Source organism: Protomyces lactucae-debilis (genome assembly GCF_002105105.1).
Source record: "Protomyces lactucae-debilis strain 12-1054 chromosome Unknown BCR37scaffold_5, whole genome shotgun sequence".
Lineage (NCBI taxonomy): Eukaryota > Fungi > Ascomycota > Taphrinomycetes > Taphrinales > Protomycetaceae > Protomyces > Protomyces lactucae-debilis.
This window is the reverse complement of record NW_024467997.1, coordinates 159,090-183,846: the sequence shown is the minus strand read 5'-3', so window position 1 is coordinate 183,846 and position 24,757 is coordinate 159,090. Positions and strand designations below refer to the sequence as shown.

Sequence of the window (24,757 nt, the reverse complement as noted above, 5' to 3'; positions counted from 1 at the left end):
GTCAACCACTTACCCCCGAACCAGCTAGCTCTACTCCTGCGGCAGGGCCTGACCAGTATGGGTGCTCCAGATGTTGTACCGCCTCAGATTGGCTTGGCCGCGCTGCCTAATCAGCGCCATCGCATCATCTCCATGAAAGGGGCAACCCTCACCATCATGCTTGCTGGTATGTCCCCAAACCCCCCTCACGCGCCGATGCCAGTCTAACAATATAGGTGAATCAGGACTTGGCAAGACCACTTGGCTCAATACGCTCTTTAGCACAACCATCAAGTCCTATCAAGACAACCGCAAGCGCCACAACCGCACCTCAGAAAAGACAACAGAGATTGAGCTGACGCGTGCCGAGCTGGAGGAGAAGAACTTCAAAGTCAACCTCAATGTTGTGGATACGCCTGGATTTGGCGACTTTGTCAATAACCGTGATGCATGGCAGCCTATTGTGGAGTTCCTGGATGATCAGCACGAGAGTTTCATGCGACAGGAGCAGCAACCTCAGCGCGGTACAAAAGTGGATATGCGTGTGCATGTGTGTCTCTACTTCCTCCGACCAACAGGACATACCCTCAAGGCTCTTGACATTGAGTGCATGAAGAAACTAGGCTCCCGAGTCAATCTCATTCCAATCATTGCAAAAGCGGATACCCTCACGCCAAGTGACTTGGCCAAGTTCAAGCAGCGCATTCGAGCATGCATTGAAGCGCAAGGTATCCAAATCTTCACGCCGCCCATTGACAGCGACGACCCACCTGCCGCTGAACACGCAGAGGTCCTCAAGGGAGCCATTCCCTATGCTGTGATTGGCTCTGATAAGGATGTCCAAACGCACGATGGTCGCGTGGTCAAGGGACGTCAGTACAGCTGGGGTGTCGCTGAGGTGGAGAATGACGACCACTGTGACTTTAAGAAATTGCGATCCCTGCTCATTCGCACACACATGTTGGATCTCATTTCAACGACAGAGGATCAGCACTATGAACTCTATCGCTCATCGCAGATGGAGACGCGTAAGTTTGGTGAAGCAAAGGCCAGAAAGTTGGAGAACCCAAAGTTCAGGCAGGAGGAGGAAGAGTTGCGAAAGCGATTCACTGAGCAAGTCAAGGTCGAGGAGGCCCGGTTCCGAGCTTGGGAACAGCGATTGATCAGCGAGCGTGATCGACTCAACAAGGACCTCGAGACGTCTCATCTCGCCAACAAGGCTGCTGAGCAGGAACTTGAAATGCTGTCGAATGCGTCTGGTTCGACTGGCAGGCGACGATAGATAGTCATGCTTTAGCTTTTCCACTTTTACGACGTTGTTTAATCTACCATCAAGACGGTGTCCTTATCACTGCCGCTCTCGAGAACGCGGGCTCTTGGCCTTCGGTGCCGCAACGGCTTTGCCCTTGCCAGGACGCATCACCGCAGGTCCACATGACTGACCTAAGACAGATCTGTGACGTGTGCAGGAGCAGCTGCGGGTGATCGTTTCCTTCTGGTCTTGGTAGCTGGCGTTTGAGCTACTTCCGCGGGGTTCGCCACGACAGGCCCAGCATGACTGAAGTCCATAATTTGAGCAGGAGTGGGCGACCGCTTCCTTCTTGTCTTGAGAGCCGGTGTTTGAGCTCTTTCCATGGATCTCACCATACCAAGCCTATCAGGACTAATCCCCGACAGGTCCGTGACTTGAACAGGGCTTGGCGACCGCTTCCTTCTCTTCTTGGAAGGCGTAGTTACTCCTTCCACAGAGTTCACCACACTAGGCCTACCATGACAGATCCCCGACAAATCCGTTACTCGTACAGGAGATGGCGACCGTCTCCTTCTTGCCTTGGAAGGTAGGGTCTGAGCTTCTTCCACAATCAACGAAAGATCCTCATCATTGGCAGAGACGGGCGACCTGCTTCTGCGTCTCACAGGACGCTTGCCAGTGTTGATTGCTGCTCGTTGACTACTCATTGAAGCCATACTAGAGACGCTTCCAGCATCACTCATCGTATCCGACAAGTCATCTTCAGAGACTGCCAACCCCGATTCATCGATTTCAGCCAAGCTATTGGCACCGGCTTGTCGCATTTGTTTGCGAAACGCAGCAGCCTTGACGAGGGATGACCAAACAAGCGATGACTGACAGGACGGACATGCACCAACGACTGGAACCCAGGCATTAGACGGACTACTCTCGTTTGTCAGAAACTCTTTTGCAAGACAGTGGAGGTGTGCTGGCTGGTTGCATTTTGGACACATTAGAATTCGTGCCTGTGTTGCAGCGTCTGGCAAAGCGATGGCGGTTGCACAGCTCATGCAAACAGCGGAATGAGACAGCTGCTGCAGCTGGGCTGTAGCCAATTGTTGCATTGGGAAGTCAAGGACATCTAAGTTTTGCACACCACCTCGAGTCCGCTGCTTGGGCAGGTCGTCTGTACCAGAAGCAGCCTTGCTTTTTGCCTTTTTCCGCTTGGCTGTTTGGGATGCTGGGAGCTCGTCATTACTCAGCACATCAGAAGAAGCTAAAGTTGGCAAAGTCTGCGTGAGGTCCAGTTCTGCCGTAATCCATTCAGGTAGCGGAACAGATGGCGTCTTGGCAGCTCGACCAGAATGCAAACCACATTGCTTCTCCCAGAGCGTCCAAACATCTGCGTGAAAGACCCTGACGTGCAGCGGCCAGCGTCGATATGCATTCAGTGTCAACATCTTGTGTAGATTTGATAGTTGCGATGCTACATTGAGCTTTGGACCTCGTCGTGCGGCTGCAGATGCGGCTTTTGTTGCCGACGTCGGTGTTGTCCTGCGTAATCGCTTGCTTGGACTTGCTGAGACACCCTGTTCTTGAGCATCTTGACGAGACATTTGCCTGGAGAGATGAGGGTTCTGCCAGGCCCATTCAAATTGTAAGGCGGCGACTTGTGATGGGAAGCCATGCACAATAGCGACCATTTCCCATGGTCTGAGTGTCAGTTTATGTATGGAGCAATGACTAGCATACCGATAGCGAGAAGTTTTGCGAGCTCCGGATGTCAGCTCTCCATTGTGCTGTCGAAGCCTCTATCTCGTAAGCTTCGGCCAAGTGAGCAGGAAGATGAAGCGTACTCTAGCAGGATTCGGGGTGCTTCCGATATATGTGCGATTGGTATAGCGTGCTTTTAAAGAGCGAAGCAGATAGCATGCATAGAAAGGAGGGAAGGAATGCACAGCTGTACTGCTGGACATGGCTGCCTGCAGCTGGATGCATAAGCGACGAGCTCGAGTAGTTCTTGCACTGAAAAGACGTCGACGCGAATTTCAAGCGCGCCAACGACGAAGACGCGACTTCAAAGTCGACCACAACGACGATGTCGGGCCGAACAGCTGGAAGAGGGAAGCTGGTATGAGGTTCCATTTGATACCGTCGCTAACATGAGATCGTTGTGGAAGGACTGGATCGCTCTGGCAAGAGCACACAATGCCAGCTCCTAGTGGACTCATTGAATGCCCAACGCCCAGAGTCATGCAAGCTGCTCAAGTTTCCCGACAGATCAACTACTATTGGCAAGATGATACATGCCTATCTCACATCTGAGGCCGATCTGGACGATCGAGCCATTCATCTCCTATTCTCTGCGAATCGCTGGGAAGCAGAGTGTGCATGTCCAGCTTTCACAACTACAACTAATTTCTAGATCTGCTATGCGTCAAGATATTGAGAATGGTATCACACTTGTCTTGGACCGCTACATTTACTCTGGCGCAGCTTTCAGTATCATCAAGGGCCTCAACCCAACTTGGTGTCGCGCCTGCGATATCGGCCTCCCATCGCCAGATCTTGTCCTCTTTTTGGACCTATCGGTAGAAACAGCTGCCAAAAGAGGAGGCTTTGGCGAAGAACGTTACGAGAAGGCTGATTTGCAGTACAAGGTCCGGCAAGCTTTTCTAGAGATGGCCAAAGCGGGTGGCGTGACGTGGCAGATGTTTGACGCAAATACCAGTATTGATGACCTGGCCTCGCAGATTGAAAGCACAGTGAAGCATCACTGTCGCCAAGTTTCTACCAATGCCTTGAAGTCAGTATGCTGAGAGATGCCTATGATGGCAGGTTGGGCGATCAAGCATGCATGGGCCTTCTCCATCATGTGAGGCGTTCATTCGCGTATGTGGATCGAACGCACTGTATTGTGCCACTTCATCACAGTCATGCTTTGACCAGACCCAGGCCCTATTCGAAATCTCAAACGCGGCCGCACACCTGAAATCTGCGGCCAGAAAAGATACTTGTGGGCTGCAGTCAAACAGGGCTTAAGCGTGTGTTCTGCTCAGGACTTAAAAGTTGGAGCGCACAATTGTCAAATGTGAAAGAGAATAACTTAGTAAAGCTCAAGTTTTTACGACATCTCATTAGATGCTGCTATTGTTTCAAGCAGTACTAAAGGTAATGTTGAGGAATCCATTGGGACGAGTCGTCAATTTGGTATTCGATGAGACGTGGAATATCTCTCTCAGCATCCTCTGGTGTTGTTACCGTGACGTTCGAGGAGAAGACCTGCACCTTCGAGCTTGTAAAGCACTCGTGGTTCCGATATTTTCCGGGCGGAAGCTTTGCCTGCGGATACGGCACGCAGCTGCAAATCGCGGTATTTCGCCTTCTGACTTGCTGAATTTGAGCCGAGACGGACACTTGTCGTCTTTTCAAGTTTGCATCGCAAGAAATTGCAAAGTTTTTTACTCGAGCTACACTGAACCAAAGAGATTCTTCTTCTGGGTTTTCAATAATGACCAAGCGATTGATTTCAATGTTCAAGAACCGATCGAACTCATCTGGATGGCAGAAAGGCACAGTTGGATGTTCTCCAGGAGGCACAGTGACAGACCCTGATCTAATGGGTTTGACGACGCTTGCAAACCAGATATCGGTCGTGCAAATGCATTGCGATTCCGGGCAATTACTGAGCTGATTTCCTGCGAAGCAAGCGTTCATCAGAGTAGCTGAAGAGTCTTTGTAGCAAACATTGATTGTAGTCAAACAATAGGAGCCGTCGGGCGTGAGCACATAATCATCAACAGCCTCGCCCAATTTTATGAAATGACTGAAACAAGCCGTAGTGCAGTCTTCTGGGCTCTCCAGTGCGAGCAATCTGATTGATTTGGTGAAAGTAAACGATGCTTCGTAGCAATCCTTTTCACCCCGGTGGCTTTTTGCTCTGAAGATGTCCTCTCCAAATGAATTGACCCATCCTGCAGGCATGTTACAATGATTTCGAGAGACAGCTGATGTCTCGCAGGAAAAGTTCAAGTAGCTGAAGAGCAAGCGCGATCCTGAGAAGAATATTGCTATTTGCAACAAGACCTCCCAAAAGGTTCGAAAAGCAGCGTTCTTGCAGTCTCGTGAAAGCATTATGATTTTTGAAAGCTGCTGAGATTGATGTCTTTGACAATGTTGCAGTCAGCAGTAGTTAGGTTCACAAGCAGTTGCAGAAGGGCGCAATCTTTTGAATCTCACCTCAACAGGGGCTCGCATTGAAGGAACACGTGGGATACTACGTTTGCTGAAAATTGTAGCACTTATATGCACTAGCAGTGTATTCATGATAACCTGATTCGCACGTGTTGATGTAGCGTCAACATGCATTTTATGCTGCATGAAAGAGCATTCCTTCCGTACTTCGGGACTGTCGCCAAATTCAATAGAGACATCACCTGTAGTGTGCTTTGCCTTCATATCGCCGCTGTATCGTCCAGCTGAGTGCAAGATACTGCTTGCTGTTTTTGCCTAGATACTCTTTTGTACATTGATAGCACTATCATACGGTCCGGCATATCCACCTTCCTGATGCGGCCTCGCAAGCATCGCACTCACCTTGTCTCGTGGACCACGCTCCATCATGTCACGCTCGCAAGCGTCTCACTCACCTCGTCTCGTGGATCACACTCCAACATCTGCTCTCAAGCATCAATGTCTATTTCCGTCACAAACACATCATGCTCGCAAGTGTGGATGTCTATTCCTGTCCCACAAACAACATGTTCGCAAGTGTGAACGTCTATTCCTGTCCCACAAACATCATGCTCGCAAGTGTGGATGTCTATTTCCGTCCTACAAACAATCCATGCTCACAGCGTGGATGTCTTTCTCAACACAGGTCTGGTGTCTGCGTTGAGAAGCTTTCAGGGTCTTTGCCCTCGCTCACCTCTTTCTCATCATGTCCTCGTTCTAGGCTGGCAAAGTATAACAGGAGTGCTTCTAGCACCTTTGTAGCATTGTCAGCAACATCAGTCTATAGTTGAATACTATCCTTTGTTTGCAAGTCTTTGACGCCGGAACCAACTACCCCTTCACCACCTATCTCCATTGGTACGCCTTGTCTCGTCAGGTCGTGATCGTTACACATCTGTGACGGCATCATCTTCAAAGCTCAATGATTTGGATGTGGAGAAAGAGAAAATAAGACATTCAGACTTGTCGTGCATGAAAAGCGAAACCTCTTCACCAATGCGAGCTTTCTACAAGCTTGTGTCGCCGGATAAACTGATTTGTCACGCAGCTTACCTGGCACGCATCCGGGCAACTAGACCTCGTAGTACAAAAGTTTGCCACGAAGGGAAAAGCTCATCCTGTCTCATTCACCCTAAGAGCTTCTGCCTCGAAGATCTTCAAGTGACTAGCGTCATTATAATGGTCAAGGATGAAGCTGAGACGAACATTCCAAAACTATCAATATCGAGCAATATCCACACTGGTCTGCCAATTTCTTGTAGCTATAGTGATCAACAGCACAGCGGTTGCGACAGCAGCAGCAGCAGCAGCAGCAGCAGCAGCAGCAGCAGCAGCAGCAAAAAGCCAAAAAAAAGCGATGTGTATACATTCATGTCGACAGTCGATCAAGTAGTAGTTACAGATATTAAAACTTGCAGTTGGAGAGAAATGATTATGAACAGAAGGGACTGCGGTAATTTCAACACATTGGTAGCAGTGGATACAAATATGATGCTATTACAAACAGAGGCTGGGCAACATGCTTCATCGTGAGGAAAAAGGGAGCTAGTGGCCGTCCAAATAGAGGGAGTACCACAAAAGTGACACTCAAAAAGTACTTCAACTCAGCATCGCCAGCCCCAGACGAGCCATACAGGATGGAAAGGGTCGTAATGAAGATTCTGCAAGTGTTAAGACAGACTAAGACCGAGATAAAGTGGATTTAACAGCAATCATGTAGCAATGCAGCTGATTGTAGTTCTTGATGTGTGCGCTTTGATATGCGAGATGAGAATTGGCCTCATCAGAGTCATCACTGATTGGACAGACCGGTCAGATCGAAGTCTAGTCAAGCTGGTGAGGAGGGAAGTTTTGTGATTGTCACGACCAGTCGCTGGATCGAGCATCGACGAAGCATGCTGTGAACAGTGAATATACGGCTGGGCGTAAATGAGAGAGTAATCTTTGCATAGTCATAGAACGCTTAATCGTACTTAACGATACGGGCTTACACACCATAGCGATGCTTGATGGCCGTTTCCTGAGAAAGTGATAGAGCCACAGCAATAGAAGACGCGTCGAGGAAACTGCGGCTCGCTACGCAGACCCGAGAAACGCATGATACAGATCCGGTGGCTGTCCAATTGCTTTCTCAAACCCGCCTTAGGGAGTCTGACACGTTTCAAAGTACGCGGCGAGTGCATCTTGGTCTAGCAAGTCTGCAACGCCAAGAATGCAGCAGCTCGCTGTGATCCAGAAGCAATAACACACATCACTGACTTTGCCGAAACGGCCATTGAATCCGCCATCGGCATTTTGTCTCTGCAGGAGCCAATGGATCGTCTGTGTGTAGGATGGGTCTTGTGCTATTAGTCTGTGCGGTTCATGCAGATGAATGGCGGCAAGGGCACACCATGTCAGACCGGCATGTGATTCTGCGCCCGGACAGCCTCCGAATCCACCATCATAATTACGACAGTGGCTGACGAACAGAAGAGCTTTTTCAGTATCGAAGTCTGTTGTAGTAGGCTCCTTAACGAGATGTTGAAGGATATAGCGAATTGCAAACGCCATGTATGTGAACCTTGTGTCTGCGTCAAGGTTGCCTTGTGCTGATGGAAATGATCCATCAGCGAGCTGCAAGGCGGCGACCTCAGACATCAGAAGACTAGCGTCCAGATGTGAAAGGTCATTGCCCAAGATGAGCAAAAGTTGCAGTGCAAAATACATGGCCGGCAGATGAATAGGCTCATAGCAGGCACCTGGAGAAGATGCGGGAAGTTGAGCGTTGTGTCCGCCTCGAAGGCCTTTGCCGCCGTGTCTCAGATGCAGATAGACCCATTCAATAGCTTCTGTACGGTTTTGAACGTCTTGCTTGAGCAGGTGTAGAGATGCAGCTGTAAAGAAAGAGAGCATTGTTTGATTCAAGTCGTTGGAGACATATGATGCGGCAGCATCTGTTTGCACATAGCAAAGTACTTGGCATGCTTGGCGTTGGCTTTTCGGTCTGCCATGTATCAAGCTGTGATATGACATTGCTAAAGGAAGAGAGACTGTTTCCATCATAGCGTGGAACCATGCGCATTCTTAAGGTTACTTAGACAGTTGCTTAGACCTGTCACTTAAAGATAAAGAACAGAAACAGGCTCGGCTACTTTGAGAGTGCAACAAGCAACACTGCTGCAACAGACTGATACAGCCCTTCAACCACAAACTCTGCTCTAGTCGGTTTCTTCTCTGCTAGGAAGCATAGGCGAAACACTCGACAAGGGTGATTCGTCTAGTCTCCATAATCTAGAACTTTAGCTGACAGTATGGGATCCTGCGATTGAACGTTGGGTGGAGGAGCGACACGATCTGTACCGCAACTTTTGGTGGACGGGCAAATTAACTCAATACGTAGCAATGTAGGACGCTTCTTTCCTCTTTGCTCTCTATCATCTCGGCTATGCGACAGAGGTATGCTTGCGCTTGTGATTGTAGGCTGAGAATGAGGCTAATGGTGTGAAGGGAAAGTGGTAGCTGCACGGCAACATTCGAGGAAAGTCGGGAATTGAAAAGTAGGCTGCTCACTTGTGTAGCTTGCTATGCAGATGGTGGAGATGCCAGACAGAGCAGCACAGGCTCGGCTATGCTATACGACTGGTTTCGAGCAGTCAGTGTCAGTCCGATGCTGGCCAGCTGTCCTAGCGCGGTCAAAGCAGGTGGCGAGACATGGCGAATGGCTGACATGGAACCAGTTTTGAATAATTGGTCTCGCAGATTGGCGGGCACAGTGAAGTTTTACTGTGGTCAAGCTTCTACCAATGCCTTGAGGTCAGGGTACTAAGAGACGTCTACAATGGCAGGCTGGGCGATCGAAACCCCATGCGCCCTTTCACCGCAGGAGACGGCCGTTCGCATCTGTGGACTAGAATTACTGTATTGTGCCACTTCATCACAGTCATGCATTGACCAAACCCAGGCCCTACTCGAGGCCTCAAATGCGGTCGCACACCTGTAATATGCGGCCAGATAAGATCTTTATGGGCTGCAATCAAACAGGGCTTAAGCGTGTGTTCTGTTCAGGAATCAAAAGTTGGAGCGCACAATTGTCAAATGTGAAAGAGAATAACTTGGTAAAGCTCAAGTTTCTACGACATCTCATTAGATGCTGCTATTGTTTCAAGCAGTACTAAAGGTAATGTTGAGGAATCCATTGGGACGACTCGTCAAATATGTATTCGATGAGAGGTGGAATATCTTTCACAGCATCTTCTGGTGTTGTTACCGTGACGTTCGAGGAGAAGACCCGCACCTTCGAGCTTGTAAAGCATTCGTGGTTCCGATATTTTCCGAACGGAAGCTCTTCCTGCGGATCGAAGCGCACGCAGCTGCAAATCGAGGCTTCCCCCCTGCGGACTCCCTCAAGTTCTTTGTAGACCGAACTTTGTCGTCTCACAGAGTGTGCATCGCAAAAAATTTTATAGTTCTTTACTTGAGCAACACTTACCCAAAGAGGTTCTTCTGCTGGTCGCGTATCGATATCAAAGCCATTGATTGCGATGCTCAACACTCGATCGACTTCATCCGGATGGCAGATAGGCACAGTTCGATAGCCTTCAGGAGGCTCAACGAGGGTCCTTCGGAAATCGGCGGACCGTGATCTAAGGGGCTTGACGATGCTTGCAAACCAGACACTGGTCGTGCAAATGCAATGCGTTTCCGGGCAATAATTCAGCTCATTTCCTGCTAAGCAAGCATTCATCAGAGTAGCTGAAGAATCTTTGTAGCAAATATCGAGTCTAGCCAGACAATACCGACCGTTGGGCGTGTCCACATGATGATCAACAGCCTGGCTCAATTCCAAGAAATGATTTGTACAAGCCATAAAGCAGTCTTTTGGACTCCACGATGCGAACACTCTGATTGTTTTGATGAAAGTAAACGATGCCTCGTAGCAATCCTCTAGACTCTGCTGGTTCGCTGTTCTGAATATCTGATCGTCAAATCGATTGACCCAATCAAACAAATTCACTGGATTTCGATGGACAGCTGATGTTTCGCAGGGAAAGCTCAAGTAGGTGACGAACAAGCGCGATCCTGCAGGGAATAAAATTGCCATTTGCAACAAGACCTCCCAAAAGGTTCGAGAAGTAGCGTTCTTGCAGGTTCGTGAAAGCATTCTGAATTTTAGAAGCAGCTGAGATCGATGTCTTTGAAGATGTTGCAGTCAGCAGTATTTAGGTTCACAAGCAGTGGCAGAAGGGCGCATTCTTTTGAAACTCACCTGAACAGGAGCCTGTAATGGAGGAACACATGGGATACTACGTTTGCTGAAAATTGTAGCACTTATGTGCAGTAGCAGTGTGATTCATGATAACCTGATTCGCACGTGCTGATGTAGCGTCAACATGCATTTTATGCTTCATGGAAGAGCATTCCTTCCGTACTTCGGGATTGTCATCACATTCAATAGGGACGACACCTGTGTGAGGGAGCGCGAGAAGGACGGAATGGATGTTGTGTTGAAGACAGGACTTGGGCGAGATGTAGGTGACAAAAATAGAAATTCTGAACTAAGGAACTAGACAGCAGAAGGCTGCCTACTTATGTCTACCAGGTACGAGCATGAGAGTGGAGGGCGATGATGTGGGTAGAGCCCACGGGAGCCGACTTTCAACCAGAAAGGGGACCAAAAAGGGAAGCGAGATTGCATGAGATGTCCGAGTTGCAGGATAAGGAAGGGGCAGAACAAGGGACGTTGTGGTGGACGTTATCGACGAGTAAGAGCGCGAGTAAGGACAACGTGACAGAGCGTTTCCGGAAGCGAGGAAGCTAAGCGCGTGACGATCGACAACGTGAGAAGGAGGTAAGCGTCGTTGAAGGGCGGAAGGTAGTAGAGCCGTGATGAGTTGTCAGAGCATGCGGTGCGGGATAGTCGGATGCGAGGTTCAAGGCTGCGTGTTCGTTACAACCCGTAGTCCTTTGCTTTCACATCGCCGCTGCACCATTCAGCTCTGTGCGAGATGCTGTCTTCTGTCTTTGCCCAGATAGTCTTTTGTTACATGATAATTGCCTGGCAGAATTGTGCCGGCAAGACATTTGTGACGGCATCATCTTCAGAGCTCAAAGATTGGACTTTGGGAGAACAAACTCAAAGTGAAGTGACAAGATCCTCAGGTTTGTTGCGTATGAATGCCAAGCCCCTCCACTGGTTTCAGCTTACACAGCTCGCACTGTTCGATGAATTGATCTTGAAATGATCTTCAAGACCTGGCACGCAGCGTACCTTGCCGAATTTGGGCAGTTGTACCGCATGGAGGAAAAAATTGCTACGAAGGAAAAAAAGCTCACACCGTCTCAGTCAACCTGCAAGCTTCTGCCTCGAAAACCCTCAAATCACCAACGCCATTGTTATGGACGGGAACGAAGCTGAGACAAACATTCCACATATCGAGCAGTATCCAAACTGGCCCGCCAATTTCTTGTAGCTAGAGTACTTGATACCCACAGTAGCGGCAGCAGCAAAAAGCCGCGATAGCAAAGTGTATGCATTGTTGTCGACAGTTGAGCAAGTAGCAAGGTCAACTATAGAATTTTGCAGTTGGAGTGAAATGGTTGTAAACAGAAGGGCTGTAGGTGAATTTGACCATCGGAAGCAGCGAAACCAGGACCTATGCTATTGCAAGCAGATTTCGGACGACATGCAACCGTCTTGGTGGAGAAATGGGATTATTGGCCGTCCTAATAGATGCTGATACTTGCGTGCCTGACGAAATCACAAAATGGTGCCCTGGTGAACTCCACTTCTACACTGCTGGCCGAAATCGCGTTATTTCACAACGAGAAGGGCTGCAATGAGAATCCCGAAAGTATTGGGACAGACTGAGGCTGAGGCGAAGTGGATATAAAAGCAATCATGTAGCAATGCAGCTGATGGTAGTGCCTTGTTGTGTGCGCTGCAAGATGAGCACTAGTCTCATTATTGATTGGACTCCGCGGGAAGATCCAAGTCCAGTCGACTTCTTGAGCAGGGGTTGCCTGCGATTGTCACAACAAGCCGCTGGACGGAGCGTCGATAGAGCATGATGTAAACAGTGGATTTGCAAGTGGGAGTAAACGAGAGGGTAATCCTTTGCTTCGCTTAGTCGTACTAGCCAGCGGGATGAGCTCAAACACCATAGCGATGCTTGTCGACCGTTTCCTGAGAAAGTGACAGTGCCACAGCAATAGAAGAAGCGTCGAAGATACTGCGACTCGCTACGCACACCCCGAGATACGCATGGTACAGATCCGGTGGCTGTCCAATTGCTTTCCCAAACCCGCCATAGGGAGTCTGACACGTTTCGAGGTACGCGTCGAGTGCATCTTGGTCTAGCAAGTCTGCAACGCCAAGGATGCAACAGCTCGCAGTGACCCAGAAGCAGTAACACACATCACTGACTTTGCCGAAACGGCCATTGAATCCGCCATCGGCATTTTGTCTTTGAAGGAGCCAATGAATCGTCTGTGTGTAGGATGGGTCTTGTGCTATTGGTCTGTGCGGTTCATGCAGATGAATGGCGGCAAGTGCACACCATGTCAGACCGGCATGTGATTCTGCGCCTGGAGAGCCTCCAAAACCACCGTCATAGTTGCGACAGTGGCTGACGAACAGGAGAGCTTTTTCAGTATCGAAGTCTATTGTGGAAGGCTCCTTAACGAGATGTTGAAGGATATAGCGAATTGCAAAGGCCATGTATGTGAATCTTGTGTCTGCGTCAAGGTTGCCTTGTGCTGATGGAAAGGAACCATCAGCGAGCTGCAAAGCGGCGACCTCAGACATCAGAACACTAGCGTCCAGAAGTGAGAGGTCATCGCCCAAGGTGAGCAACAGTTGCAGTGCAAAATACGTGGCCGGCAGATGGAAAGGGTCATAGCAGGCACCTGGACTAGATGCGGGCAGTTGAGCGTTGTGTCCGCCTCGGAAGCCTTTGCCGCCGTGTCTCAGATGCAGATAGACCCAGTCAATAGCTTCTGTACGGTTTTGAACGTCTTGCTTGAGCAAGTGCAGAGATGCAGCGGTGAAGAAAGAGAGCATTGTTTGATTCAAGTCGTTGGAGACATATTGATGCGGCAGCATCTGTTTGCACATAGCAAAGTACTTGGCATGCTTAGCGTTGGCTTTTTGATCTGCCATGAGTATAGCGGTGATATGACAGTGCTGAAGGTAGCAAGACTGTTTCTATCATGGCATAGGGACAATGGGCATTGTTCAAGGTCACTCAAACTTGTGCTCGTGAAGTCGAGAAACAGAAGAAACAGGCTCGGCTATTTTGTGAGTGCAACAAGCAACAGCCCTGCAACCACAAACTCCGCTCTAGTCTGCTTCCTCTCTGCTAGCAAGCATGGGCGAGACACTCAAGAAGGGTGAGTCGCCTTGTCTCATCAATCAAGAGCTTCAGCTGACACTAGATCCCGCGATTGAAAGATGGGTGGAGATGCGACACGACCTATACCGCAACTTTCGGTGGACGAGCAAATCAACACGACAGGTAGCGATGTGGGGCGTTGCTTTCCCCGTTGCTCTCTACTACCTCGCCTATGCGACAGAGGTATGGTTGCGCTTGTAGCGATAGGCTGAGGACGATGCTAATACTATCTAGGGAAAGTGGCAGCTGCGCGGCAAGACTCGAGGAGAGTCAATCACCGAGAAGTAGGCTGCTCTCTTCTGTATCTTGCTATGAGGTTGAAGACGGTACAGATGCAGATGGAGCAAAGACAGACGATATTATACTATACGACTGGTTCTGAAGCGGTCAGTGTCAGTCTGATGTTGACCGGCTATCCAGCGCACCTAGATCATTCACATCACGATCATTCTCTCCAATGCTGCTTGAGACTCTATCCGCAACTACGCCATGTCCTGCCAGTGACAATGAGTGAAATGTGACTTGCCTGAGCATCTTGAGCGTGCGATTAATTCTTGTGCTGAAAGTATAAGAAGACCCAACGACCCGCTCCCTTGACCACTCCCCCAGGCACGGCGCGCCAAAAAGAACATATCTTTTGCCTTTTACCAAAGATATCCGTTTGTAGCGCCGATCATGCCATTCACTCAATATTTGGAAACCCTTCTTCTTGTCTCCTCACGGCGACTTGATCACTTCTTTCCCTCTTTTCTTTTTCGAGTATTCTGCATCTCAAGACAGTGTACGCGTAAAAGAACACTGGGAGGATGTTTATCATAGTTTGTATAGTCAATCATGTCAATGCCTCTCTACCGCTGCTTCGTGTAAGAAACCGTAGAATGTGTTGACAAGGCAAACTGTATCCATCAAGCCAGACGACATATGCAATACGCGTGCTGCCGATGGACTCGACGATAGAGCAACAGCGTAATCTTCACGAAGAGCTCGAACGCCTTGAACAAGCCATCTGCGATCGTCTTCTCTATCAACCACGCACCATCAAGGACCAACTGCAACTCGACCATGAAGTCGCCGATTTCCTGCAACTCATTCAAGTGCGTTCACATACGCTCAAGGCGCTCTACGATGATACGGATGGTGCGCGGTCAAGAGAGGTCGCGCGATTGAGTGTCTCCAAGCAAGCAGCGACACAACCAGGTGCAGGCCTGGAAGGGTTTTATGAGCAGTATGCACAATTGAAGGAATACCACAAGCGCTACCCAAACGAACCCGTCGAAGACCTCGCCGCGCTCTATGCAATCAAACTTCCCGACGCTGAAGACGAAGCAGACGGCGCAGAAGACCGGATATCACGGCTCTTCAGCGGTGAAGAGGGATTCGGTCGTTTCTTTGACTTGAACACCTTGCATGCACAGTTTTGCAATCTCAAGCGCAATCGACCTGTTTCTTATACGCGTTACTTGGAGACGTTTGATGATTTTGAGGCATTCCCTGCAGCGGTGAAGCAGGATCCTACGTACCCGGCGTACTTGGCAGCGTTGCTAGGCTATCTCATTTCATTCTATCGACGGGCCGTGCCATTGGATGTGCATGAGCAGGTTCTTGGAGAGATGGAAAAGGCCTTTGACGAAGCACGCAAGGAAAGCCATGTGAATGGCAGTCTGCAACCAACACAACCTGCTGCAGAAGAAGGCATCTGGTGTGAGATTTGTCAGAAGCGGTATGCCAAACAAACAGTGTATGATGGTCATCTCAAGTCCAAGAAGCATCAAGCTGGGCTTGCCAAGCAGGGCAAGATGGTTGATACAACAGCAACAGGCGACAGTATACCAGGCATGTATGATGATACCAAGACGGCTGTTGCGAAACGCGAGTACCTGATTCATGAGCTTGCCGTGAAGTTTAGCAGCAACAAGCAAGCGACACGCGCAAACGTTGTACGGAAACAAACACTCACAGATCGGGAATGGGTACAAGAGCAGGAGCAAGCTCTGTACGCGCCGCTTGCAGCACGCCAGCACGTTGGCGCCGATGGGACGATGCAAGAGGTTGATGAAACAGAAGATGCTGGGGAAAAGTTTTATAACCCACTCAAGCTACCGCTTGGATGGGATGGTAAGCCGATTCCATTTTGGCTATGGCGATTACATGGGTTGGGTGTTGAGTACAGTTGTGAGATTTGTGGCAATCACACGTATGCTGGACGCCGCGCGTTTGACAAGCATTTCAATGAAGCACGGCACTTGCATGGTCTGCGGTGTTTGGGTATTGAGAATGGAGGATTGCTGTATGACCAGATTACGCAGATTCAGGATGCGTTGAACTTGGCACAGCGGCTGGAGGAGGTGCGTGACGCTGAGCGGAAGAAGATGGATGCTGCGGTTGAGATGGAGGATGAGAGTGGCAATGTGATGAGCGAGAAGGTGTACAAGGATCTGGTTGCACAGGGGATTTTGTAACCAGATGCTGTCGCCTACTGCCTGTTGCCTTGGAGATATAATATATTTGTTAGGAATTCAAGTGCATCCCCTGATCACTTGCTTCCGCTGTTATCTCTCTGCCACGTCAGCACTCATGCACGTGACCTTTAGTTTAGTCTTAGCTGGCAAGAGTGCTATACTCTTGTCCCCTATTCGAATCAAGTCTTATCTGCAGCTGCCCTGCGTGCCTGTGTCTGTCACCTACGACTACAGCCTCGCATATCCGCCAATCTCGAATAATATTCGTCTACGACACTTTTACTTTGAGACATTCGACTTCCTCGCTGAATTAGCTGGATGAAGGCTGGCCGTCGAGAAACAACTCCGAAGTGGTTCAAGTGGGGCCAGGGATTTCATTTGCGTGCGGCTGCGGAATCAGTGCGGATGGCCCGTTTTAAGGCGAAGGAGGAAGAGGAAGCGAAGATGCAGAAGAAGAGACGGCGAGACTGCTGCAGAGCGTGAAAAGGAAGAGACAGAAGGAGCCTGCTTCTTCCTCCTCTCCATCGACAACCAACGCAATGATCTGCTGCATATTCATCCATATCTACAACCACTTCAAGAGCAAGAAGGAAGTCAAGCGCCGCGCAGAGTTCCTCAAGAACGAGCACATGTCCTGGTGAAAGCGCGCGCAAATCAGGCCGACGAGCCCTTCATAGGGACAAAAGACGCGTCTGTCAGACTCTGTCTTGCAGCTCTTGCTCGCCTCGAGCAGACGGTATCGCCGGTCATGGCCCATGAATCGCTTCGTCTGCAAGATCAAGCGCATCAAAACCTTCATCCACGGACCACGGCCACTTCGGTAACGCACGTTTTGCCCATATCACAAACGTGCGGGCCCGAACACCCACACTCACAAGGTGCCACAAAGTTGCTCAAACATGTGAGGCAGCTCACCGATCAATGACAAAGCAGCTGTATGGGTAGCTTGCACTCAGCGGCTGGAATCATCTCGACAGTGGGCGATCGAGATGCTCGTCGGCAAATGGACGTGGCGTGTTTGCAAATGTCGAGTCTGCCGGGTCAGTGCTGGCACTTGGAATGACTTTGAGACCTTATCTTCATCAGGTGCGTTTAAGAGCTGTCTTGTCATCGCCCAGCGGTGCTCGACAAAGGACTGTGCTGGCTCTGTCGCAGCTGGGCAGAGGCATTCGACAACTGGTTGAGGAGACGCACTCGACATCGACGTGGACTCGCGTCCTCTACTTGGCAAGCTAAATATGGCCTTCACAGCTCATCGATCTCTAGTCTGCTGTGGGGCATGGACAGCACGTCCATGGTTGATGCTTCCGTGGTTCTAAGAAGCCTAGACATATAGTCAACTTTATAGCTCAAACACTGCCTCCTGCCATCTCTCATGATGGGCCTTTCCTATCAGACGCTCCTCATAGCCGATTCTTAGCTGTATTCACTGGAAAGATCGAGTGGCCCAGTTCTACCAAGTTGCCCCGGATTTGAGCATCGACAACTCATCACACACGCAACACCTACACTCAAACGCGTCATGTCCTTCCTCGATTCCTTCCAGCTTCCAAGCATCTTCTTCCAAAACCCCTACGTGGCAACCTGCTTCCCCATCGCTGTTGGTAGTGCCATTGGCTTCTTCACTGCAGCCGAGACCAAGAACCAATATGGCACACTCCGTCAACCACCTCTCAAACCCCCAGCATGGCTATTTGGTCCTGTCTGGACGACCTTGTATGCAGGCATGGGCATCGCTTCTTACCTGGCCCGCCATGACTCCAAAGCACGCGGACTGTATACCCTCTCGCTTGTGTTGAATTTCGCTTGGATGCCCATGTTCTTTGGATATGCGCAACGTTCGCTTGCTCTAGCGGATATCGTGGCCTTGTGGGGAACGTTGTTGACGTTGCAGGGTCATTGGCAGCAAGCGGACGATCGTGCCGGTCTTGTTGGATGGGCAAATTTGGCATGGGTCTCATTTGCTACATACCTCAATGCTGGCCTCGTCTACCTCAACTAGCCAAAGATGCAGCAGAATTATGAAGCATAATAGTCCAAGAAGAGCAAGACAAAGCTAAGGACAAGCAAGATTGTCACCACAAACTTGGTATACCATGCATTTCGTTTTCTTGCTTTGCCAAGCTGTTCATTGCCCTGACGCACCGTCATTGACGTGAATGTCGCATCTTCCATCAGCCGATCCGTCATATCTGTTTGCTGTTCCAAGTGTCGCTGCAACTCTGTCGAGAGTTCCGCAATCTCTGCAAGTTTCGCCTGCGTTGTGCGAATCTGCTGTAAGCTATTCTCAAACTCCTGCATCATCTTGGTGTTTTCTCCCTCAAACTGCTGTAGCTGTGCAGGACTCAAGAGTGTTTCTAGTAAGGCAGCTTCTGTTTCTTGCTCAGAGACCGCTTGCTCTGCTGGATCAAGGGTATACCCGTACGCAGGCGCTTGAAAGCGCTTCGAAGACGGCATTGCCAGTCGTCGCTTCTCTTCCTCCCGTTCAAAGCGAATGGTCCGTTGCTCTGCATGCTGATTGGAGAGACCTACCAGGAAGTGATTGAGATACCACGTCATAGAGACATGATGCGCACCGAGTTGAGCAGCCTGTGCATCGACATCTGGATCCCGCAACCATCTTGCAAAACGCGAGGTACCTTCCAGTTGTGCACGACGTTTCGATTCAACGGACTCAAGCGCTTGAACGCGACTGAGAGCATCGCGTAGACTTGTTTTGACTTCATAATCAATTTCATCACGCTGCTTGTCTGTGAGATGATGAATCTCGCCTGTGGAGGATGAAGCGACGGAGGAGAGGGAGGCGAGTGAGGGTTTGTGATGGCCTTTGTCGTCTGATACACTCAGGTAGGCACGACGTATGCGTGTCAGGTAGTGTTGAATCTCGCGCATCGATTCGAGCTGGTCATAGAGTCAGTATGCTCGTAGCAGAGCGGTAGAAAGGGACATACGAGACGTTGTGCTTCACGGATGAAAGCATCGGGTACTCTGTCTGGCTTGAGCTTTGGTGTCTCTGTATTGCGGCCGTGAAGAGCAGCAAACTGACGAAAGGTGTCTGTCCTGTCCATGCTGGCTAGCTGCGAGCCAGTGACAGACTGACAGTGACAGTATATACTTAGTTGTGGTACTTGGTTGTAGCTTGTGGTGTCGCTGGAACAAACAACAGCACGCTCCCTACTCTCTCTACTCTCTCTCTCTTCTCTCTACTCTCTCTACTACACAGTCGGAGCCAGTCCCCGTCCTACCATCACATCCACGTCCATCCCCCTCACAACGCACCCATTCCCCCAAAATGTCCAAAAGACCCGCAGAAGAAGACCCACAAGACGCGTCCACATCGCGCAGGCAAAAACGGGACTCACCCGATCAAAGCCCTCCACTCACCCTCAAAGCCCTCATTTCAAACCGTGAAGCAGCCAGTCTTATTGGGAAGGAAGGAGGTACCATTGCAGCCATTCGAACAAGCACAACAGCGCGTGTATCGGTGTCTGAACACGTCAAGGGGACTATTGAGCGCGTTGTATCAGTATCGGGAACGCCTGGCGTCATTGCGGATGCCTATCGTCAGCTGGTAGAGGTGTTGCAGCCAGCGCTTGCTAGTTCACCCACAGCGCCTGCTGCCCAGCCTGCCACTGCTGCGACAGAAGAGACGCAACCCGCTGTAGAAGAGGCAGTATCGCAGGCACCTGCTAAGCCTGCACCAAAGAAGAAAGGAGGTCGCAAGTCTGCAGCGACGAAAGCAGCAGAAGCGAAAGCAGAAGCTGAAGCTGAAGCAGCACTTGCAGCAGCAGAACAAGCGAAAGCAGAGGCAAACGCAGCTGCTGCCGCTTGTCCTGAAGCACAAGCGACATCCATCAAGGACGAAGTCAATCCTGTTGATCAAACTGTCAAGCCATTCACGCTACGGCTTGTTATCCCACATGCGCATCTTGGTGCCATTATTGGGAAGCAAGGTGCACGGATTCGTGAAATCATGTCTGCGACGGGCGCACACATCCAAGCATCTGAATTCAACCTGCCGCTCTCCTCTGAACGGTGCGTGGTGGTGCGTGGTCCAGCAGAAGCTATTCGTCTTGCGATTCAACAAATCACAGAGACGATGCAGGTGGGTCTTGCTTCTTCTCATGTTGCCATGACGGTAGCGTATCAACCAGTCACGCTCGGTGGGATCTATGGACATCCAGAGTCTTTTCGACGGATCGAGCCAAACGATACCATGATGACGCCCAGTAATCCTTATGGAATTCCACCAAGTACCTTTGCTGCACCACCGCAAGCAGACGCACAAGCAGGCACGGCGTCAGCGACAGCAACGAGCAAAGGTGTTTCCAAGTCAAAGGAAAAAGTAACACAGCAGATCTACATCCCCAATGACATGGTGGGTGCCATTATTGGCAAGCAAGGGTCTAAGATCAATGAGATCCGCAACTTGTCAGGATCACATGTCAAGGTCAATGAACCAGACCCTGCGCGTGTCACAGAACGGTTGATTACGATTGAAGGAACAGCAGAGCAGAATCAGCTGGCGCTGTACATGCTGTATCAGCGTCTCGAGAGTGAAAAGAGACGAGGATGAGTGAGTTTTTCTACATTATTTGAACGCCATCGCTATGCATGCATGTATACATCAATCAACTATCTCACTTCTTCTCCATGGCCAGGATCTTGTCTCTGTATAGACGTGTCTGTGCATCCACTTTACTGATGGCACTCTCGAGTCGATCGAGTTCCTCTTGTTCACTGCGCTGGCAAAAGACATTATCCTTGGACTTTTCAAGCGGCAAGAGAGCACCGCCGCCGCCAGCACCAGGCCCCGTTGTGCGTGTGAGGATGTCATACAGCTGCTCCGTTGGTTCATTGAACACCACTTCATCATACTGCCAACTAGAGACATGCAACATCCCCTGTGGAATCGGTTGATCTGCTGCTTTGAGCCGTTCAACCTCAGGTCCATAGGGATGCAGTTTCAAGCGATGATACAGCGTCACTGGCTTCTCTGACGCTTCCTGCACAAAGAAGATTTTCACCTGAATATCAAATTCACCCCATCCTGTCTCTGTCACTTCAAACGGCGGCGCTTCAATCGACCGTGCTGCATTCGGGTAGGTATCGTGTAGCTTGAAAATGACCTTCTTGATGAATGGTGAGAGGTCAGCGTTGTTGAGGCCCTTGACGGCGATGGTCCAGGTATGGGTATGGTCGGAGGCTGGATTACGACGGTCGCCGAGGGGTTCGGCCGTGTTGCCTATGAGGATGGGTCGGTAGATGCTGCACTTTGAGACACGGGCCGGAGCCATGGCCTCTGCAGAAGGAGTATTTAGGATGTAGCGACTGTGTGTTGTGTCGTCGTCAAGAGCAACCAGACAGGATCAAGTTGGTCAAGTGTCAAGTCGTAGGAAGAACGCAATAGCACTATGTATATAAGTCATTGCCAGAAGTAAGTCCAGGCATCATCATCAGTCGTCATCTCGGTAGCAGCAGGGAGGCCTGCAATCACAGCTCGTAGACAATCTGCCTCTCGCTGCCATACCGCACACTCTCCACCAGTGCATTCGGGAATCCTTGCACTCTGAGCACTTCGGCAACACTCCTGCAGACATCCGCATAGTTGCTCCACTGCTCTGATGAATGCTGTAGTGTTTTCGCCGCAATCTGTCCACTCAAACCAGCGCCCCGTGTCATGATTTGCTCGACAATCTCCTGCCGCGCGGACTCTGGGTGATATTGATCACGGTCTGCATAGGATACTGTCGCCGTAGCTGCTGCTGTTGCTGCACTCGCCTGTGCCGTCAATCCAGAGACAGCTTTCCCCTTCCCCTTGCCGGGAGTATCAAAAGCACCTTGTACGGCAAACGGACTCGCCTGTACACTGCGCGCTTCAAACAGCGTCTCCAGTGGACTCGTACAGGTAAATGGATTACCAAAATCGATGGCTACAGGCTCGGTATCTTGCGATTCATCATAGTCGAGCATCTCCCCTTCGCAAACCTCGAAATCGGCGTCAAAACCATAGACGCTGCTGTTGCTGGATGAGGTAGATTCGCGCGCAAGCATAGTGCTGTGATTGCTGAATACGTAGCCTTGGTCGTGTGTGTGTGTGTATCCAGGCCGCCGAGTGCTTTCTTGTACTGACCGCCACTGGGCAGAATCGGAACAGAGATAAGGAAAAATAGAGCAATCTGATTGGCGGAGAGTCAGCACGGGGGAAAGGTCGAAAGACAGTCAGAAAGAGCGAAAAGGTGAGTCAACGATTACTCTACTGCAAGCGTAGTTGCTGATATACAAATATTGACAATAACCGTCAGTACGCTCATGATGTCCTAGTCGCCACGAATCAACAGCAAAGGAAAGCCTCACTCGACGCAGGCTTTCTGAAGGGGGGCCATCTCTCAAGGAGCATGAACAACGTGCCTTTCCCCCCGAAGTAGCATATACGCACATTTGCGGCTACTATTGCGGACTGTAGCTGGGAAATGGACCAATGACATCGACTTTTAGAGCGTATGAAATGAGGTCACGCCGCATCACATCCCTATATGCGCCCATCGTGCATGACATTTGCAAGCTTGAAGCTGCCGTGTTGACTTTGTTTTTCTCTCCTGAAAAGAACGGCTTGCCAAAATTTGCTCATCACTTGCGCTGCCTTGCAATAGCTGCACCAATACAACCATTCGCGCTACAGCATGTTGCGCTTCAACTCAGGCGGCCGCTTCAAACCAGGCCTGTTGTTGGTCTTCGTATTGCTCTTTTCCTTGCTCTCATCATTCACGCTCAACTCTGGTCTGGTCGCCGCAGGAAGGCCAAAGGGCAGTAAAAATAAGCCGAAAGTAGCGACAGGCGAAGATCCTTGGTTAAGTGGTAGCCAGGATACCAAAAAGGACAAGGCGGTTGCTTCCAAGAAGGGGCCCAAGAAATGCTACAGAATGAAGATTGCAATCATTAAGACAATGGAGGAGCAGACTTCTGGCTCAGACGAATGCCATGAGATCTGCCAAACCTTCATTCACAAATGGCGCGAGAGTTTCGGGAAGAAAGAGCACATGCCGTGTGTGCTAGGACTCCCATGTGTCAATGGCTGGAGCGTTTCAACCGACTTGACAAATACCGACCTTATGTATGACGTGAGCAAAAGCGCATGTCAATCGCCTGGCTGCAAACTGCCTTGCACATGTATTGTACAAGCGATGTTTTGGCGAATACGGCAACCATTGGATTTCGGAGACTATGCGTCAATCCCGAAGCACGCCATGTTCGGTGACCCTATGCTTCATTGGGATGATGTTCAGCCCATCGAGAACATCGGGGATCGATTCAAGTGCATCCCAAAGTTTCTGTTGTGGACGATCCTCAGATCTGGTGTGCCCGCAGATTCTTGGCACAGATTACCAATACCCGAGTATACGGCAGAGTGGAATCTCTCTTGCGATCCAACATCAGAGGAGGTAAGTTGTGGGTGCGGCCAGGCGCGAGGGCTCGGTGAAGATTGCCGTGCCAGACAGGACAGGCAGGGCGCACATGATGCTGGTCAGTCCAGCCATGAGCCAGGCCGCGACACAAACCGGATTCTTCCGTTTGATCTGAACCAGCCGCCACTTGAAGATGATCAAAGCTACCAGGGTATGGCGTACCACTTCGACGCAATCCGAGAAGCTGGAGCATACGACCAACAACGTGATACGTCGTTACGCAGCACGTTTCAGTCTTGGAATGCCCCGAACGATCAACAGGGATACCCGTATACCCGCAGGGATTTCGAGCCCATGGAACAGTATGTGCCTCAAATTGGCCATGACCCCTATCCATATGCACCTGCAGTCCACTTCTCTTCGCAAATGGGTGTTTACGGAAACGACCCTCAGAGCACTTACCCTGGATACTTGCATCAGGGCCAGTACAACTTTGCGCCAGGGCAACCCTCGAGTGGCTACGGAAATGACCCTCAGACCAATGACCCGGAGAACCAGCTGCCCTATCTTGAACCGTTTGCTGACCCGAGTTGGCCGCAAGGATATCCCGCTTGCTACCGCACACCCGATGGTGGGCGGAACTGTGGATTCAGGTAGCTAAGCCTTGGTCGACGAATCACGAACTCATTAACCAAATGCTGACCAGGTGTCCAAGTTCCTATTCCATTCATACGCATCTTATACTCCAAGTCAAATTTCAGTTTTTTTTAACTGACGAGTTCAAATCAATCATCAGCTCGAACGTAGATATTGTAAGGAATGGAGGAATCGGGGAGAAAGGGAGCTTGTAATGAAGACAGGGCTTGAACAGAGGCATGTTTTTATCGCTAAAGTTATCAACTGAGGAACAAGACAGCAGAAGGCCCCCTTTACATTTCTATCAAGCTTGAGCGAGAGAACTGTCAATGAAGGGAAACAAGAGAACAGGAGCCGACGTGGAGATGTCAGGTCTGCGACATAAGGAGAAACGTAGCTGGAAACCACTTGGTGAATGTTGTCAACGAGTGAGAGCGG

General features: G+C 50.1%; 15 protein-coding genes across 15 annotated transcripts; 8 read left to right on the top strand and 7 right to left on the bottom strand.

Annotated features, from left to right (window-relative positions):
• Nucleotides 1-57: 57 nt before the first annotated feature.
• BCR37DRAFT_345165 (peanut-like protein 1) lies at nt 58-1,261 on the top strand (the record flags this gene model as incomplete). The annotated part of the gene is made up of 2 exons (XM_040867603.1): nt 58-166; nt 216-1,261. 2 exons carry the CDS (start codon nt 58-60, stop codon nt 1,259-1,261), a joined length of 1,155 nt encoding a protein of 384 aa, XP_040726630.1.
• Nucleotides 1,262-2,577: 1,316 nt separating this feature from the next.
• BCR37DRAFT_402162 (thymidylate kinase-domain-containing protein) lies at nt 2,578-4,032 on the top strand (the record flags this gene model as incomplete). The annotated part of the gene is made up of 3 exons (XM_040871893.1): nt 2,578-2,619; nt 3,381-3,598; nt 3,639-4,032. 3 exons carry the CDS (start codon nt 2,578-2,580, stop codon nt 4,030-4,032), a joined length of 654 nt encoding a protein of 217 aa, XP_040726629.1.
• Nucleotides 4,033-4,241: 209 nt separating this feature from the next.
• On the bottom strand, nt 4,242-5,514 carry BCR37DRAFT_377676 (uncharacterized protein). Its single transcript, XM_040868873.1, has one exon. The coding sequence runs from the start codon at nt 5,345-5,347 to the stop codon at nt 4,379-4,381; it is 969 nt and encodes a 322-aa protein (XP_040726628.1). The 5' UTR covers nt 5,348-5,514; the 3' UTR covers nt 4,242-4,378.
• A 275-nt stretch (nt 5,515-5,789) lies between these two features.
• Nucleotides 5,790-6,128, top strand: BCR37DRAFT_377675 (uncharacterized protein). Its single transcript, XM_040868872.1, has 2 exons — nt 5,790-5,964; nt 6,049-6,128. Exons 1-2 carry the CDS (start codon nt 5,835-5,837, stop codon nt 6,108-6,110), a joined length of 192 nt encoding a protein of 63 aa, XP_040726627.1. The 5' UTR covers nt 5,790-5,834; the 3' UTR covers nt 6,111-6,128.
• A 1,145-nt stretch (nt 6,129-7,273) lies between these two features.
• BCR37DRAFT_377674 (terpenoid cyclases/protein prenyltransferase alpha-alpha toroid) lies at nt 7,274-8,306 on the bottom strand. The gene has a single exon (XM_040868871.1). The coding sequence runs from the start codon at nt 8,153-8,155 to the stop codon at nt 7,589-7,591; it is 567 nt and encodes a 188-aa protein (XP_040726626.1). The 5' UTR covers nt 8,156-8,306; the 3' UTR covers nt 7,274-7,588.
• Nucleotides 8,307-9,599: 1,293 nt separating this feature from the next.
• BCR37DRAFT_386211 (uncharacterized protein) lies at nt 9,600-10,589 on the bottom strand (the record flags this gene model as incomplete). The annotated part of the gene is made up of 1 exon (XM_040870419.1): nt 9,600-10,589. One exon carries the CDS (start codon nt 10,587-10,589, stop codon nt 9,600-9,602), a length of 990 nt encoding a protein of 329 aa, XP_040726625.1.
• Nucleotides 10,590-12,677: 2,088 nt separating this feature from the next.
• Nucleotides 12,678-13,452, bottom strand: BCR37DRAFT_377673 (terpenoid cyclases/protein prenyltransferase alpha-alpha toroid; the record flags this gene model as incomplete). Its single annotated transcript, XM_040868870.1, has 1 exon — nt 12,678-13,452. A coding segment is annotated over one exon (564 nt), but the record flags the coding sequence as incomplete, so codon positions are not given.
• A 264-nt stretch (nt 13,453-13,716) lies between these two features.
• Nucleotides 13,717-14,329, top strand: BCR37DRAFT_377670 (uncharacterized protein). Its single transcript, XM_040868869.1, has 3 exons — nt 13,717-13,816; nt 13,862-14,001; nt 14,053-14,329. Exons 1-3 carry the CDS (start codon nt 13,795-13,797, stop codon nt 14,104-14,106), a joined length of 216 nt encoding a protein of 71 aa, XP_040726623.1. The 5' UTR covers nt 13,717-13,794; the 3' UTR covers nt 14,107-14,329.
• Nucleotides 14,330-14,438: 109 nt separating this feature from the next.
• BCR37DRAFT_377669 (putative splicing factor 3a subunit 3) lies at nt 14,439-16,395 on the top strand. Its single transcript, XM_040868868.1, has one exon. It carries the CDS (start codon nt 14,760-14,762, stop codon nt 16,275-16,277), a length of 1,518 nt encoding a protein of 505 aa, XP_040726622.1. The 5' UTR covers nt 14,439-14,759; the 3' UTR covers nt 16,278-16,395.
• A 1,244-nt stretch (nt 16,396-17,639) lies between these two features.
• On the top strand, nt 17,640-18,288 carry BCR37DRAFT_252708 (benzodiazepine receptor family protein). The gene has a single exon (XM_040866644.1). The coding sequence runs from the start codon at nt 17,800-17,802 to the stop codon at nt 18,277-18,279; it is 480 nt and encodes a 159-aa protein (XP_040726621.1). The 5' UTR covers nt 17,640-17,799; the 3' UTR covers nt 18,280-18,288.
• An 8-nt stretch (nt 18,289-18,296) lies between these two features.
• On the bottom strand, nt 18,297-19,172 carry BCR37DRAFT_345050 (uncharacterized protein; the record flags this gene model as incomplete). The annotated part of the gene is made up of 1 exon (XM_040867597.1): nt 18,297-19,172. A coding segment is annotated over one exon (876 nt), but the record flags the coding sequence as incomplete, so codon positions are not given.
• Nucleotides 19,173-19,343: 171 nt separating this feature from the next.
• BCR37DRAFT_402160 (uncharacterized protein) lies at nt 19,344-20,853 on the top strand (the record flags this gene model as incomplete). Its single annotated transcript, XM_040871892.1, has 3 exons — nt 19,344-19,364; nt 19,501-19,840; nt 20,117-20,853. 3 exons carry the CDS (start codon nt 19,344-19,346, stop codon nt 20,851-20,853), a joined length of 1,098 nt encoding a protein of 365 aa, XP_040726619.1.
• A 32-nt stretch (nt 20,854-20,885) lies between these two features.
• Nucleotides 20,886-21,672, bottom strand: BCR37DRAFT_252692 (yeats family-domain-containing protein). The gene has a single exon (XM_040866643.1). The coding sequence runs from the start codon at nt 21,572-21,574 to the stop codon at nt 20,918-20,920; it is 657 nt and encodes a 218-aa protein (XP_040726618.1). The 5' UTR covers nt 21,575-21,672; the 3' UTR covers nt 20,886-20,917.
• Nucleotides 21,673-21,770: 98 nt separating this feature from the next.
• BCR37DRAFT_391594 (uncharacterized protein) lies at nt 21,771-22,331 on the bottom strand (the record flags this gene model as incomplete). Its single annotated transcript, XM_040871027.1, has 1 exon — nt 21,771-22,331. The coding sequence occupies one exon, from the start codon at nt 22,329-22,331 to the stop codon at nt 21,771-21,773; it is 561 nt and encodes a 186-aa protein (XP_040726617.1).
• Nucleotides 22,332-22,533: 202 nt separating this feature from the next.
• Nucleotides 22,534-24,693, top strand: BCR37DRAFT_377663 (uncharacterized protein). Its single transcript, XM_040868867.1, has one exon. The coding sequence runs from the start codon at nt 22,961-22,963 to the stop codon at nt 24,338-24,340; it is 1,380 nt and encodes a 459-aa protein (XP_040726616.1). The 5' UTR covers nt 22,534-22,960; the 3' UTR covers nt 24,341-24,693.
• The last annotated feature ends 64 nt before the right edge of the window (nt 24,694-24,757 follow it).

Coding starts and splice junctions, on each gene's coding strand:
- BCR37DRAFT_377676 (XM_040868873.1), bottom strand. CDS start 5,347: ATGCTTTCACGAGACTGCAAGAACGCTGCTTTTCGAACCTTTTGGGAG.
- BCR37DRAFT_377675 (XM_040868872.1), top strand. CDS start 5,835: ATGTCACGCTCGCAAGCGTCTCACTCACCTCGTCTCGTGGATCACACT. Junction 5,965..6,048: donor TGGATGTCTATTCCTGTCCC/ACAAACAACATG, acceptor TATTTCCGTCCT/ACAAACAATCCATGCTCACA.
- BCR37DRAFT_377674 (XM_040868871.1), bottom strand. CDS start 8,155: ATGTATTTTGCACTGCAACTTTTGCTCATCTTGGGCAATGACCTTTCA.
- BCR37DRAFT_377670 (XM_040868869.1), top strand. CDS start 13,795: ATGGGCGAGACACTCAAGAAGG. Junction 13,817..13,861: donor GGGCGAGACACTCAAGAAGG/GTGAGTCGCCTT, acceptor AGCTGACACTAG/ATCCCGCGATTGAAAGATGG. Junction 14,002..14,052: donor ACCTCGCCTATGCGACAGAG/GTATGGTTGCGC, acceptor AATACTATCTAG/GGAAAGTGGCAGCTGCGCGG.
- BCR37DRAFT_377669 (XM_040868868.1), top strand. CDS start 14,760: ATGGACTCGACGATAGAGCAACAGCGTAATCTTCACGAAGAGCTCGAA.
- BCR37DRAFT_252708 (XM_040866644.1), top strand. CDS start 17,800: ATGTCCTTCCTCGATTCCTTCCAGCTTCCAAGCATCTTCTTCCAAAAC.
- BCR37DRAFT_252692 (XM_040866643.1), bottom strand. CDS start 21,574: ATGGCTCCGGCCCGTGTCTCAAAGTGCAGCATCTACCGACCCATCCTC.
- BCR37DRAFT_377663 (XM_040868867.1), top strand. CDS start 22,961: ATGTTGCGCTTCAACTCAGGCGGCCGCTTCAAACCAGGCCTGTTGTTG.